The sequence below is a fragment of the Mustela nivalis genome (genome assembly GCF_964662115.1).
Source record: "Mustela nivalis genome assembly, chromosome: 1".
Classification (NCBI taxonomy): Eukaryota; Metazoa; Chordata; class Mammalia; order Carnivora; family Mustelidae; genus Mustela; species Mustela nivalis.
The window spans coordinates 203,256,057-203,270,182 of record NC_139020.1 but is presented as its reverse complement, the minus strand read 5'-3'; the positions used below and the strand labels follow the sequence as shown (position 1 = coordinate 203,270,182).

Here is a 14,126-nt window from a genome sequence, read left to right as displayed (position 1 = left end):
TGATGATGATCCCATGGAAGCTGGTGGCTCAGGGTCCAGCAGTGAAATAATTCAGAAAAGGCAGGACAAAGGAGGTAGAAGTTTCCAGAACAAAGGAGTGGATGTTTATTGAATACACCCCAAGGGAGCTATGGGCAGCACCCCACAGGGGAGGCTGTCTGCCCCAAGGCAGTGGGAGGGGCTGATTTACAGGGGGAAGGTCAGGAGGTATGGGGAACATATGGAGATTTTCCTTTTTTTGTATCTCTTGTCAGTAGCCGGCCCCCGGCCCCTGTCAGCTAGGGCTTCTGGATATTTTGAGGGCCTGTCTTCAGCTCCATGGTCGCTGTGGGCCCTTTTCCCTTGCTCTGCATTCCATTGTTTAAGCCCATTGCTGAAAAGTGGCCTCTGCAATTTACTGGGTGTCTGTGATGTTCTAGGCGCTAAGAACACAATGAACAAGACAGATATCATCCCTGTTCTCAGGGGAAACTCAAGATCTAGGGTAGGGAGGGAATAAACAAAGAAATGTCAGTTGCAGCTCTGATGAGCTCGCGGGCGCGGGGCCAGTGGATTAGAGCGCTGGGATGAAGAATGCTCTTTAAAGAAGTAAGCCTTGAGCCAAAAAATGAGATATTTAGCCTGAGAAAGGGGAAGGGGAGGAGGAGGAAGTTTCCCAGGCAGAGAGAACCGCCTGGCCCAAGGCCCAGAGGCTAGGAACCACCTGGTGCTTTTGAAGTAGGGATGAGAGTCCTTGGAAAGGAGAGAAGGAGGCAGGAGAAGATGGCGGGGGACTTGACCTTGACTGGTCGGCAGCGCCCTTCCCCTTAACCTGAGTTCCCTTTGTTGCAGAGAGGAGCATCTTGTATACAGAACTCCTGGCCAGACTCCATTTCTTCGCCGCCTCACATCCAGCCCTGGTGGGACAGCTGTGCCAACAGGCCCAGAGCTGGTTCCGGGCGTGCCCCCACCCTGTGCTCATACCCCTGGGGGGATTCTTCCAGCCCCCAGGAGGACCCCTCCGGGCAACCCTCACAGGCTGCCACAAGGGTGAGTCTCCCCAGCACAGCAAAAATCCTTCCTGGCCCGTCATGTCTGAGGGCGGCAGAGGGCAGGTGTTTCTGGCTGCTCCCTGGGGCTCCCCTCTGTCAGTAGGGAGGCCCCCAGGGTCCCATCAGGGCGTGCCCTTGCTGTCTCATGCTGACTCGACTGTCTCTGCCCCCTTAGGGACTGTAGATTAGTATTGTAAATACTGCAAATGAGCCCAGAGCAAGGAGGGTGCTGACTGCCTCTAAGAATAGAGTGTCCATCTTACAGTTTCTGTGGTTTACTGGCTCAGGCTAGTAAGTCCAAAAGGTAGGGACAGATGCCTAACTGGCCCCTGAGAGGCTGGTGGAACTCGTAGATCCCGCCCCCGGGACACCAGAACGTCAGAGACAAGAGGACTTGTCTCTCCATTTGTTGGTTTTGCTTCCTTCCCTCCTTCCTTCACCCTCTTTCCTTCCCTCTTTCCTTCCTGTCTTCTTCTGTCTGTCCTTCTATCCATCCATCATCCATCCATACATCCATCCATCATCCTTCCTTCTTTCCTTCCCTCCTTCCTTCCTTCTTCTGTCTGTCCTTCTATCCATCCATCATCCATCCATCCATCCATCCATCATCCTGCCTTCTTTCCTTCCCTCCTTTCTTCTTCTGTCTGTCCTTCTATCCATCCATCATCCATCCATCCATCCACCCATCATCCTGCCTTCTTTCCTTCCCTCCTTCCTTCTTCTGTCTGTCCTTCTATCCATCTATCATCCATCCATCCATCCATCCATCATCCTGCCTTCTTTCCTTCCCTCCTGCCTTCCTTCTTCTGTCTGTCCATCTATCCATCCATCCATCCATCCATCCATAATCCTTCCTTCTTTCCTTCCCTCTTTCCTTCTTCTGTCTGTCCTTCTATCCATCCATCATCCATCCATCATCCTGCCTTCTTTCCTTCCCTCCTGCCTTCCTTCTTCTGTCTGTCCATCTATCCATCCATCCATCCATCCATCCATCATCCTGCCTTCTTTCCTTCCCTCCTTCCTTCTTCTGTCTGTCCTTCTATCCATCCATCATCCATCCATCCATCCGTCCATCCTTCTTTCCTTCCCTCCTGCCTTCCTTCTTCTGTCTGTCCATCCATCCATTCATCCATCCATCATCCTGCCTTCTTTCCTTCCCTCCTTCCTTCTTCTGTCTGTCCTTCTATCCATCCATCATCCATCCATCCATCCACCCATCATCCTTCCTTCTTTCCTTCCCTCTTTCCTTCCTTCTTCTGTCTGTCCTTCTATCCATCATCCATTCATCCATCCGTCACCCATTCACTTATCCTCCCTTCCTCCCTTCCCTCCTTCCCTCCTTCTCCTGTCTGTCCTTCCGTGCTTCCATCATCCATCCACCCTTCCTTCCTTCCATCCACCCATCAGTCATCCATATTTTCATTAGTCATCTTCTTCCCACCCCTCTCGCCACACCCCGTATCTTTCCCTTTCCCTCTTCTGGACATCTTCCAAGCACTCACCCCTCCACCCATCTACCCACCCAGCCATTCATCAACTCGCCCCCCCCATCTCTCAGTTGATTCATTGATTCATCCATCTTACTCATCGTGCACCCATCCGTCCACTCCCCCAACCATCCAGCCAGCCATCTAGCTATCTGTTCATGTCCAGTCCACTGCCTCTTGTCCATCCCTTCCTCTGCCCACCCATAATCTCTTGCATCAATTATAAGGCCACCAAATACACAATTAATGTCTGGTTCAAATGTCAGTCATTGCAACTCAGACCGTTTCTGTGCCACACATAGCCTTGTAGGGAAAGCTACATTCCCAAGGCATAGTGCTTCCAAAATAGAAGCTCTAAGAGACTAAGTACGATGCATGGAGGAATTGATTTAGGGACAGCTGCTTGAATGCTGTGTTCAGAAGGGTTCTGGGACCGAATCTAGTTTAATGGGTAAGACTATATATTTATTGGGTTACAGGTTCAAATGCTATAACAAAGGACAGGGTAACAGTGACGTAAATAAAACAGCAGTTCATTCCCCCCTCACGTAACAGTCCAGGCATAAGCAGAGGTAAAACTCCTAGTTCCCCATGTGTCAGGGACCCAGACTCTTTCAATCTTGTTTGCTGCCATGTTCAATGTTAAACTTCCATTTGTTGGTTCAGAATGGCTGTTCCCTCTCTGACCCACACCATGGCGTTCCAGCCAGTGGACAGTGGGAAGGGGGGGTGGATGGCAGATCCCTTCCCTTTGAGGGCACGGTCTAGAAGCAGAATTTATCACCTCTGGAGTGAGTGTCTCATTGGCAAGACCTTGGCCTTCTCTGGCTGCAAGGGAGTCTGGGAATTACAGGGTCCCAGGGAGTGTGGATTCTGCTAATGCCTGTGGGCTGGGGGCTTGATTTCAAAAGGAAACATGACAGAATGGCTCCAGGGGACAAATCTGAGAGGGTGCAGTGACATTTGTGGTCTCTACCACGGCATAGGCATAGGAAGTCACAGTCAGGTCAAGTTTTGTTTTTTGCCATCCCTTGGTGGGGAGATGTTCTGGGTTTCAGACCCACCATGACTCTCATCCCAGCCCCAGTCGTGGTGAAGCTGAGGAAGTTTCGACCCACTCTGGGCTTCAGTTTGGCCCTTTTGTAAATGAGAAGTTTGAGTTCATGTTTCCAAGGTCACACTGTAAGTGACCAGAAAAAAAAAGGAAGGAAGGAAAGAGGGAATGGAGAGAGGGAGAGAGAGGCAAAGAAAGAAAGATCCATCCCATGTCCTCACTCCCTGCCCCAATAAGGCAGGAACAAAATCTGGGCTTCTCAGACTTGGACAGCTCTGATTTCCACACTTCCCCCTCGCTATTTTACATCTGGGGAAACTGAGGCACAGAGCAGAGGAAGGAATTACCCGAGGGTATTCAGCAAATCTGGTCTCCAACGGTCCGGGCCAGTGTTTTCTCCCGTGTAAATCAGCGCCTCTCTCTCCTCACGATGTTTCAGTCAGAACCCAGCAGAGCGCCCCAGGCTGTTGTTTGCCCAAATTATTGGCAAAGATTTTTTTCCCTTTGGAGCCTTTATTTTTCCATACACGTGGACCTCAAAGAGAAGTCAGAAGCAGGAGTCCGCGTTCTCGGCCAATATAATTCCATTTCTGAGTCTTGTCCAACTAGGGCAGGGTTTCTCAACCAGGCACTACTGACATTTGGGACTGGGTCATCCTCTGCAGGGGGGAGGGTGGGCATCCTATGCGCTGCAGAGGTGGTCGGCAGCACCCCTGGCCTCCACACACAGGATGGCAGTAGCACCTGGTTCCTGGTTGTGACAACCAAGAACGTCTCCAGACATTGCCCAGTGACCCCAGGCTCCAGACATTTCCCAGGAGCAGAATCGCCCCTACCTGAGAACCACCGAACTTGCGAGGCACTTCTGACCTCAGTGTGGTTTGGTCCCTAAGAACAACATAAATTTTACAACTGAGCCCTGAATCTGGGCCCCGACAGTGCTGACTTCAAAATCCTGGCTCTGCCACTTTCTAGGTGTGTGGCTCTGGACAAGGGACTGAACCTGTGCCTCAGTTTCCCCATCTGTGCAGCAGAGGCAACATTAGAGGACCCCGTGTCTGAACCTGGGAGCTGATGTGGTCACTGTTGTCTCTGTGTGGCTGCAGGCATCACGGCCATGGCGTGGAGCCTGGAGGAGAGGCTGCTGGTCGTTGGCACCCAGGATGGCATCGTCGCCGTGTGGGACATGGAGGAACAACAGGTCATCCACATTCTAACTGGACACACAGGTGAGGCTTGGGAAGTGGGTTTTGTCAACTTGGTCATCGAGATAAATAAGATTTCAGGGCACCTGGGTGGCTCAGTCAGTTGAGCATCTCACTTCTGCTCCGGTGGTGATCTTGGGGTGCTGGGATCGAGCCCCGCCTCTAGCTCCGTGCTCAGCGGGGAGTCTGCCTCTCACTCTCCCTCTGAATTTCTCCACCCACTCCTACTCTTTCCCTCTCAGATAAATAAATAAAATAGTCTTTCAAAAAAATAATATTTCAAGGCAATGTTTTAAAAAATCAAAATTAATGCAAAAACTCCACCACGATTAAATAGCAAGCTGTCTGAAAGACAACATCAGTAATGGTGCTGTGCCAAACCATATGGGAGCCAGAGGCTAAAGAGAAACTCGGGAATTTGGCACGTCCTTAAGTTTGGCAGCCGAGATGAGTGCCTCACTCGCCTTACCTTAATTCTGGCCCAAGTCAGACTCAAGTATTTGGGAAGGCAAAATATAGTTACAGATTGTAGTGAGGACGACAGAGTGTCATCAGTAACAGACAGTAACCAAAGTGACCCACTTAGGACAGTTGGGTGTAAGACATTTCTTCAGTGGGAACATTTCAGCCAAGATTCCAAGGGTGCGAAGAAAGAGGTAGGCAGAGGGCAGAGGGGAAGAAAAAGGAAGAGCATCCCAGGAATGGGAAACAGCCCATGCAAAGGCCCTGACAGGGGGGAGGAAGTTGGCATGTTTCCAGAACAACAAAGAAGCCATGAGGCCAGAGCTTGAGACATTGTACCAAATGAGAGAAGCCAGTCACAAAAGCCCACATCATGTATATGATTCATTTATACAAAATGTCCAGAACAGGCAGATCTAGAGAGACACAAAACAGATTAGCAGTTGCTAGTTGGGGAGGGAGGAATGGGAAGTGATTGCTCATGGGGATGGGGTTTCCTTTTGGGGTGATGGAAATGTTCTAGCATCAGATAGAAGTGATGGTTGCACGCCATTGTGAATTATCATGTTATTGAGTTACACACCTTCAAATGGTTTACATGATAAGGAGAGAAAGGGGAGGGAAAGCCAGGTTTTGAAAATATTCTAAATTTATACTGGCGTGATGGTTGCCCAGCTGTGACCATTCAAAGACCAATGAATTGTACCATGGTCCATGGAATGGGTGAATTTTATGTTTGTGCATTATATCTCAATAAAGTATTTTTTAAAGATTTTATTTATTTATTTGAGAAAGAGAACACAACATAGGGGAGGCAGAGTCCCCACTGAGCAGGGAGCCTGATCTGGGGCTCCATCCCAGGACCCTAGGATCATGAGGTGAGCCGAAGGCAGACGCTTAACTTACTGAGCCACACGACACCCCTCAGTAAAGGTGTTAAAAAACATTACATCATTGTGAACCAAAAATGTATGCTCTTTCATAATTTTTTCCCAACATTTTGCCATAGACACTCTTTTCTTTTCATTGAATCTTTTTAAAACAACTTTATTGAGTTGTAATTGACATACCATTCCTCCCATTTTAAGCGAAGGATGCAACCTTTTTTGGTAGATTTACCGAGTTGTACAACCATCACCATAATTGTAGAACTTTCCACTACCCCCAAGGAGTTCTCTTTGCACCACCTGCCCACTCTGGAATACATCCACACTACCCCCAGCCCCGTGGCAACCGCTGATGTGCATCCTGGGTCTATGAATTCGTCTTTTCTGGACTATTCGTGCAAATGGAATTGCGCACTCTGTGATCTTTGGTCCACCGCCTGATGTGTGGAAGGCTAGCTCTCACTGTTGCATGTGGCACTAGTCTGTCTTCTGCATTGCCGAGTCTATCCGTTGTATGGAAGGGACAGCAATGTGTTTATCAGGTGATAGCTTCAATTGAAGGACTTTTACATGGTTTCCAATTTGAGGCTGGGGTGAGTCACACTGCTATGATCCATCAAATGGTATATTTATCGTGTCAAAATGCAGCAAAAATAGTTCATGCTCAACAGATCATGTTCCAGAATGTATTACATGATTTTTTGGTAATTTATTTTATGCCATTTATTTATTTTTTAATTTTTGCTATTTTAATCTATTTCTAGTTATCTGCTGTTGGGGATAACACCGCGACACATCTCTTTTTACTCTCATCAACTCTTTTTTCCTTCTGTTGACTATTTCCAGTGAGTAGGAGTCTTGAATTGGAGGATATGAGCTTTTCTAGGGGTTTTGAGAACTGGCATCTTACTGCTTTCCAAACAGGCTATATGTGTGTAATAGACTATCCCCCCTCCCCAACCCCAAAGCTGCCAGCATCAGATGTTCTCAATTTACTCTTTTCTTGTTTTTCTTATTTCTTTCAAGGGCTGGGAGTGAGGTGGGTCCTGATAGAGTATCCAATAAGATTCCATTCATTTTATTATCATTGGGATGGCTATTTTCATCTAGGTCTATTCAATATTTGTATCTGTGTGTGCGTGAACCATCTGTTCAAGACAAGGATCTGTTTATGTACCCATGAACCTTGATTCATTTTTGAAAAAGTCATCAAACTTTGTAATTAGGAAAACTCAGTCATCAGTTTATTGGCAAAACAGAGAGCATTAAAAGCATATGTACTAAGGACAGTGAAAATTTCCCATCATGTACTAGTGACCTGGAGGTCTTTCGTCCTGGCTTGCAAGAGTTGATGGAAATTTTCAGGAACGCGGTGAGACAGTTGTCAAACACAACCATTATTTTGTGTTTTTAAAAGATTAAATTTTCTGGAGGAAAGAGAAAGGATAGGGGCAAGCCGACTCTGTGCTGAGAGCAGAGCCCACCACGGGGCTCAATCCCACGACCCTGAGATCATGACCTGAGCCAAAATCAAGAGCTGGCTTGAACAAGTAACTGAGCCACCCCTGAGCCCCAAACACAGCCATTATAAAATAGTCAATTATAGAAGCTTGAAGCTGAATCAATTCTACTTAAACAAGGTAATAAATCCTCAAAACTCAGCACTTTATTTTCTTTTTTAAAGCATTAATATTCTAACACCAGGTCCTTACGTTCTTCCCCTCTGTGATAACTTTGAGACAAATCCTCTGGTTCTCGTCCTCCATGAACTTGCTCTCTCCTGGATATTTCTCTTTTACAGCCTACCCACTTTATTTTTTTAAGATTTTATATATTTATTTGGTAGAGAATGACAGTGAGGGAGCATGAGAGGGGGGAGTGGGAGAGGGAGAAGCAGACTCCCCATCAGGCATGGAGCTTGGTGAGAGACTGGATTCTGGGACTCCAGGATCATGACCTGAGCCAAAGGCAGTTGCTTAACCAACTGAGCCACCCAGGCACCCAAAACTCAGCACTTTCTAAGTATTGTACCACACATTCTTACATACGCTCTTGGCTACTGTACCCTTGCAGTGGAAATGGGGTGCTTGCTACTGGTTTCTCTTTACAACCCTACATTCAATGACGTCAATGTGTCTTGAAATCAATCGAGGATGGGAATATTTACACCAAGGAAATTGGCATGTGTCACAAATCAGGGCTTTCCCCAACCTCCTTGGAGAGCCCGTTGTGAGGCATTTACCAGCATATTGTTGTTCTAGTCCCTTCCCCCGGGGGTGTTTGGATATATATAAATATATGTGGTTTTCTATAAAGTCAGGTACGCTTTTGCTAGTATAACCTTTTTTTGTTTTAGTTAACATTACATATTTTCCTCTTTCCACATTATGTATATATCTCTAATTCATTTTAACTGTGGCATCGTGTTCCATGTATGGGAATTTTTTTTAAAGATTTTATTTATTTATTTGACAGAGAGAGATCACAAGTAGGCAGAGAGGCAGGCAGAGAAAGAGAGAGGAGGAAGCAGGCTCCCCGCTGAGCAGAGAGCCCGATGTGGGACTCGATCCCAGGACCCTGAGATCATGACCTGAGCCGAAGGCAGTGGCTTAACCCACTGAGCCACCCAGGCGCCCCATGTATGGGAATTTTTTAAAAGATTTTATTTATTTATTTGAAAGAGAGAGAGCACAAGCAGAGGGAAGAGCTGGCAGAAGGAGAAGTAGGCTCCCTGCTCAGCAGGGAGCCAGAAGTGGGACTCGATCCCAGGACCCTGGGATCATGACCTGAGCCAAAGGCAGGCGCTTAACCAATGGAACCACCCAGGCATCCCTGTATGGGGATATTTTGTAATGCATTACTATTTATACACATTTTGGATCGAAAAATATCCAAATCACAACAAGTAAAAATTACCCGCTCTCCTGTCATTTGAATCATAAAGAAATAAAACTCCCTTTGACCTCTCCCATCCATCAGACTCCATGGAAGTGATCAGTCCTCACAGTTTGTGATATGCCATAAGCAATTTTTTTTTTCTAGGCTTATGCAGACATAGCTCTGGATAAACTCATGTTTTTGTCAAAAGCAGATGGTGCTATTTTATACACTGGGCTGTAACTCACTTTTGTCAGGATATATTGTAATGTTACTTTGTAGCGGCTGAGAGCTTGGTTCTGGGCTGGGATCCTGGCTTCACTACTTATTAATCATGTAGTTCTGGTTAAGTTGCATACTCAGCTGCTGTGCCTCTGTTTCCATATCTATACAACGGGATAATAATAGTACCTCATTACATGTTTATGATATTAAAGGAGTTTAACGCATGTAAAGTACTAACAGCTACACTTGGCACATAGAAAGCCCCCCAGTAAGTATTGGCTATTGTAATAATTTATTACGGTTAGGTATATATATAAATCTATCTTATTATTTTTAATGGCTGCATAACATTCTTTATAAGGATACACCATATTATTTAAGCTTTTATTTATTTATTTGACAGGCTGAGATCACAAGTAGGCAGAGAGGCAGGCAGAGAGAGAGAGAGAGGTGGAAGCAGGCTTCCTGCCGAGCAGAGAGCAATACTCGGGGCTTAATCCCAGGACCCTGGGATCATGACCTGAGCCGAAGGCAGAGGCTTTAACCACTGAGCCATCCAGGTGCCCCTACACCATATTATTTAACAACTCCCTTTTCATAAATAGGTTGTTTGCAGTTTTATTTTTATAAGACAACCCTGCAACCAATATCCTATATCTTTACACACCTGTGCCATTATCTCTGCAAGACGCATGTCTAGAAGTGGAATTTCTAAGTCAAATTGTATGCACATTTTTCCTTGTCCCCTCTTTTTCTGAGCATTTTATTTTGAAATAATTCTAGACTCACAAGAAGTTGCTAACGTAGTGCAGAGAAGTCCTTCTTCTCTATACTATACTTCTCTACAGGTAGAAGTCCCTACCATGTATCCACTTTCCCAGAATGGCAACATCTTACATAACTATAGTATATTAACAAAACCAAGGGACTACACATTTTAACTTTCAGTGTTACCAAATTACCCTTTACAAATTTACATCAATTTATACATCCATCAGGACGGTATGAATATCTTTGTCAGTAGTCTAGTAATCAATCTGTAAAATTTTTGCCAGGAGCGCCTGGCTGGCTCAGTACATTAAATGTCTGACTCCTGACTTCACCTCAGGTACCATGATCTCAGGGTCATGGGATTGAGATCTGCATAGGGCTCCATGCTGAGTGTGGAGCCTGCCTGAGACTCTCTCCCTCTCTCTCTGCCCCTACCCCAGCTTATGCACGTGCACAGCATTATACTCTTTGTCCGATTTCTGAGTGGGTTGTTTGTATTTTCCCTGCTTATCTGTAAGAACTTTTTGCTTATTAAGGAGAGTCTCCATCATCTGTTATACATTATAAATATTTTCTCTTGATCTGTCATATGACTTTCAACTATATTTCATCCTCCTAAAATTTTGCATTTTTATGTAATGCAATTGATCAATCTTTCCTCTTTATGTCTTCCAAATTTCGTGTTTTGCTTGGAAAATATCTCTCCATGATTGTAAAATCTTCTCCATAACCTTACCTTGTTTTTACATGTTTGTTGATTTTAAACACTTCCAGGATGACGCTGAGCTTTTTAAAATTGCCACGATCTCTGTTTATTACATAGTCACATCAGGGCAATTGATTTAATCTCAACCACTTGCACTCTTCATTGAGTTTTGCCGCATTCCCTTATTTGTAATTTGGTTATGTTCGAATCCATCATCTTTTCCAAACCAACAGGCATTTGGGGAGTTGGAAAGTCAAAATGTTTTCAACTAACATATTCTCCCGACCCCCCGGTCTACTGCAGGAGAGGTGAAGTATGTGAAAGTGTTTGCCAAGGGGACGCTTGCCCTCTCTGCCTCAAAGGACCACACGCTGCGTCTGTGGGACTTACTCTCTGGGCAGGAGAAATTCACCATTTGGGACAGAGGCTCAAGAGATCCCACTGAACCTGAGATCTGGAGTCTTCACGTGGAGGAAGCAAAGAAGGTTGTATATTTGGCATCTGGCTCAAAGGTAACAAACACCTGTCCTGTTTGCAAAGAAAAGCTGTTACTAGAGCATTCCAAGACAGCATATGCTGTTTCTAGGAGGTGGGGTCCCTGAGAGGGGGGTGGGCATAAACGGGTGCACAACCACTGGATGGGATGCTGTAAGGGGTTTCAAACTACACAGTTGGATTAGATGATTCTGATAGTTCTTTCTGACCTTAAGAGTTGAGACCTTTCATCTTTTTTTTTTTTTTTTAAAGATGTATTTATTGGGGCACCTGAGTGGCTCAGTTGGTTAAGCCTCCGTCTCTTGATTTCTGCTCAGGTCATGATGTCCAAGTCATGAGATCAAGCCCCACATTGGGTTCCAGACTTAGCAGAGCCTCTGTTCCCTCTCCCCATGCTCTTTCATTCTTTCTCCATAAAATAATAAATAAATAAAAACTTATTTATTTATTGGTGGGGAGGGCAGAAGAGAGAATCTTCAACCAGACCCCCGCCCCCACTCACCAGGGAGCCTGATGCAGGGCTCACTCTCTTGACCCATGAGATTGTGACCTGAGCAGAAACCAAGAGTAGAAGGCTTAACTGACTGAGCCACCCAGGCACCCCTAATCTTTTTTAATTTGGTCATTTTAGTGCTATAAATTGTCCTCTGAGTACAGCCTTACTTGCATCCCACAAAACTTGCTATGTCATATTATCATTTACCGTCAGTAAATGATACCGTCAGGGGCATCTGGGTGGCTCAGTGGGTTAAACCTCTGCTTTCAGCTCAGGTCATGATCTCATGTCCAGGTCATGTCCTAAGATCAGGCCCCCGCATCAGGCTCTCTGCTCAGCAGGGAGCCTGCTTCTCCCCCCCCCCTGCCTGCCTCTCTGCCTACTTGTGATCTCTCCCTCTCTCTCTCTCTGTAAAATACATAAATAAAAAATCTTTTTAAAAAATACTTGCAGATTACCCTTTTGATTTGCTCTTTGGCCGACAGGCTATTTAGAAGTGTGCTGTTCGTTCCCAGATATTTGAAAGGTTCCCAGGTAGCTTACCTTTTTCTTTCCTAATTACTTTCATTTGTATGATGAATCTTTTCAGATGTATCAAAACTCATTTTAGGGTCTCTTTTGGTAAATATTCCACATACACCTGAAAACAATCTGTATTCTGCTGTGTTATTCCCTTATGTCAATTATAATCCTACGATCTGATTGTATGATGAATAGAGACACAGTAGAACAGTGGGTGAAAGCTTAGGAACTAAAGGCATGGGAAAAAATCTGTACCTAACTCCCAGATGACTTCTTTGCAAGCTGAGTGATCTTGATCATATCACTGTACCTCTCTGCCTCCATTCTTCCTCTACCTGATGAGATAATGACTAAAACACCTGGCAGAGTGCTTGGTGCATAGTAAGCACCAAATACTTAATAGCTATTAATTATTATATTTTATTAGTAACTGACAGTTGTTAACATAAGTAATATTGGTAGCTTATAAACTGTGCTGTCCAATATGGGGGGTCACCACCAAACTTCAATTATGAAGTTTGAAACTGAGCACTTGAAATGTGCCTATTCTGCACTGAAATGTGCCATAAGTAGGAAACACACACTGGCTTTCAAAGCCTTAGTACTGTGGAAATAAGGTAAAAGATTTCAATAGTAATTTGATATTAATTACACGTTGCAGTAGTAACATTTGGACATAGGGTTAAACCAAACACATTATTTAAATCAATTTCACTTGTTTCCTCTTACTTTTTTTTTAAGGGACTAATACAAAATTTGAAGACACACAGCATGCATTCATTATACTATTATTGACAGGGCAGGCTTAAATATTAGGGAAGTGTTGACTGATTTCCAAACTGCATACATTTGGAAAACACAGTAAAAAAAAAAAAAAAAAAAAAAAGGAAATAATAGGGGGGCCTGTGTGGCTCAGTTGGTTAAGTGTCCGACTCTTGGTTTCAGCTCAAGTCATGATCACAGGGTCGTGAGATAGAGGCCAGCAGTGTTGGGCTCCACATTCAGCGAAGAGTCTGCTTGGATTGTCTTCCTCTGCCTTTCCCTGCACTCAGACATTGTCTCTTGCTCTCCCTCTCTCAAAAATAAATCTTAAAAAAAGAAAGGAAGGAAGGAAGAAAGAAGGAAAGAAGGAAAGAAGGAAAAGAAGACAGGAAGGAAGGAAGAGAGGAAGAAAGAAATAAATAGGAGCGCCTGGGTGGCTCAGTCAGTTAAGCTTCTGCCTTCAGCTCAGGTCATGATCCCAGGGTCCTGGGATCGAGCCCCACATGGGGTCCTTGCTCAGCAGGGAGCCCCCTTCTCCCTCTGCCTGCCACTCCCCCTGCTTGTGCTTGTTCTTTCTGTCAAATAAATAAGTGAAATCTTTAAAAAAAGAAAAAGCTTTAAAAAAAGAAATAAGAAATAATAATAATTAATCCCAAAGACAACCACAGTTGTGACATTTACATGAGTTTGTGTTCTGCGGTGTGTGGATGTGTATGTACAAATATTCGTGTGTGTAAGCATAACACAAAATGGGGATCAAACCATATAGAAAGCTAGCGATGCTACTTCATAAATCGATTTTTCTTTGCCCATAACCTCAAACATTCTTCAGAAACCACAGGCTTAGTGATTTTGTGGGATGTCCTTGCCTTGACTCCTCTACAGTTTATTAAATTGATCCCTTCCTGCTGGACATATAGGTTATTTCTAGTTCTTTGTACTTTCAAATAACTGAGACAACTTTCCTTATAAATAGATCTTTGAATCTCCCCTTCTTTCTTTCTTTTTAAGATTTTATTTATTATTTGAGAAAGAGCAAGAGAGAGCGAGTGCTCGCACAAGCACTTGTGTTGGGTGAAGGGATAGAGGGGGAAGCAGGCTCCCTGCTGAGCCGGGAGCCCAATTCGGGGCTCGATCCCAGGACCC

The 14,126-nt window shown here is 44.9% G+C and overlaps 1 protein-coding gene across 6 annotated transcripts in view; it reads left to right on the top strand.

The window, feature by feature from the left end:
* Positions 1-14,126, top strand: part of NWD1 (NACHT and WD repeat domain containing 1) — a 63,186-nt gene that overhangs the window by 31,050 nt on the left and 18,010 nt on the right. For all 6 annotated transcript variants that reach the window (XM_082707989.1, XM_082707990.1, XM_082707993.1 and 3 more), the window contains 3 exons: positions 832-1,029; positions 4,679-4,801; positions 11,009-11,217. In XM_082707989.1, the coding sequence (XP_082564115.1) occupies positions 832-1,029; positions 4,679-4,801; positions 11,009-11,217 (530 nt within the window). The remainder of the gene's footprint in view (positions 1-831; positions 1,030-4,678; positions 4,802-11,008; positions 11,218-14,126) is intronic.